Source organism: Mandrillus leucophaeus, unplaced genomic scaffold (assembly GCF_000951045.1).
Source record: "Mandrillus leucophaeus isolate KB7577 unplaced genomic scaffold, Mleu.le_1.0 Scaffold158, whole genome shotgun sequence".
Classification (NCBI taxonomy): domain Eukaryota; kingdom Metazoa; phylum Chordata; class Mammalia; order Primates; family Cercopithecidae; genus Mandrillus; species Mandrillus leucophaeus.
The window spans coordinates 146272-147850 of NW_012101565.1; the positions used below are offsets into that span (position 1 = coordinate 146272).

A 1579-nucleotide genomic window follows, 5' to 3' on the forward strand; every position below is an offset into this window, starting at 1 on the left:
CAGATGTATCCACCCTGGGAGGAAAGTGGATTCCAACTCTGAGCTTCCTTTCCACTCTAGGGTGGGAGTGACGCCTCCAGGGTGTGCAGGGGAGATTTTAGCGGGAGGAGATGTTCCCTGGGCTAGGGAACAGGTCTTGGTCTGAGATGCCAGGCTAGTTTGCATCAGGAAAGGGGCCCAGGAGGCATTTCTCCCCCTAAGTCTCTCTTTTCCTGTCTGTGAAATGGGTCACAGAGGCTCTGGGTGATAGGGAGGAGCAGGTGCCTAGAATGTGCTGTCATTCAGCCTGGCTCTCCTGAAGGCCAGCTCTGCAGGGTGTCAGTGCCCAGGAAGGACAAAAGTCATCTCCACTCTTGGCTTATTTATGTTTTATAAGTGTGGGGTATGGAAGGCAGAGGGTGCCCCTGGTGTGGTTCTCTCCCCTCAGACCCCATGAGTGAGCTGTGCCCCGGCAGCAGGCGGTGACCGCAGGTGGAGCCAGGCCCCGTCAGAGAGGAGGTGCCTGAGGAGCACCTTCCACCCTGCCGCCCTCGGTTCAGAGTTCCGAGTTGCAGAGGTCTCGGAAGCAGCAGTAGATCAGGTGGGCGGCCCCGATGCTGTCAGGGTCGGTGGCCATACAGGAGCGGGAGCAGGAGCGGGTCACCACGGGGCTCTGGTTGAAGGGGAACTCTGCAGGGTGGGCCAGTGTCAGAACCCACACTCCCCTGCAGCGTCTGCCTGCTGCTGCACTGCTCCCAACCGCCGTCCGCTGACCTCGCCCTCCCTGCGATCCCCATTCCCAATAGCCCACATCTGTGAAGCCGCCCGGGGCCCAGCCCTCCTCCGACTGTGACCTGTTCATAAATTATTAGGACTTGTCGGACCTCTGAAGTGCCTGCCCTGAGATGGGAGCCCGAGCCCAGAGGCTGTGGCAACACCACCCAGTGGGTCTGTGTCAGAGCTGGTGTTTGGGCCCCCAGGGGACCCCGACCATTAAGCCCCACCCACCTCCAGCGCCTGGTGCCCCAGGACTGGATCTCTGAGGGGGCTGTGCCGCCCTCGTGGAAGGCACCCCAGCCAAGGTGTGGCAGCCTGTTCTGCCCATCCCACCTGCTGCCTTCTGGGCTGAGAGGAGCACCAGCAAGGGAGGGAGGCACTTGGGGGAGGTGGCCCTGACTCCAGTGCACGCGGCACTGCCGTGGGGTCTGGACTCACCTGCCTCCACCGCCACCAGCGTGGTCATGCAGGCTGTGTCCTCCGGCTTGCAGTAGGTAATGGTCTTGCAGGAAGCACTGACCATGGGCTGCTCGCAGGTGTAGCACTTGAGGGCCTCACCTAGGTGAGGGATGGGGGCAGAACCTCATCACCTGGCCTCGGGGGCCTCATCCTGGAACCGGGAGGCAGGGGCTGAAGGAGTCTCGCTGACATCTTTCAAGGCCCTGGGGAGCCCTTCAAGGGGGCCTCTCTGGCAGCTTTCTCTAACTGAGCTGAGCCACAGACTTGAATGCTGCATCCCTCCACCAAGTCTCCATCTTCCTTCCTGCGGAATGGAGCCATGACCCCTGTCCCAGGAGGGATATGACCCCTGTCCCAGGAGGGA

The 1579-nt window shown here is 61.6% G+C and overlaps 1 protein-coding gene across 1 annotated transcript in view; it reads right to left on the reverse strand.

Moving 5' to 3' along the window:
• Positions 1–353: 353 nt before the first annotated feature.
• Positions 354–1579, reverse strand: part of SLURP1 (secreted LY6/PLAUR domain containing 1) — a 10880-nt gene continuing 9654 nt past the window's right edge. Inside the window, exons 2-3 of the mRNA XM_011975612.1 lie at positions 1195–1314; positions 354–669 (exon numbers count right to left, since the gene is read on the reverse strand). Coding sequence (XP_011831002.1) covers positions 536–669; positions 1195–1314 — 254 coding nt within the window. The 3' untranslated portion in view covers positions 354–535. The remainder of the gene's footprint in view (positions 670–1194; positions 1315–1579) is intronic.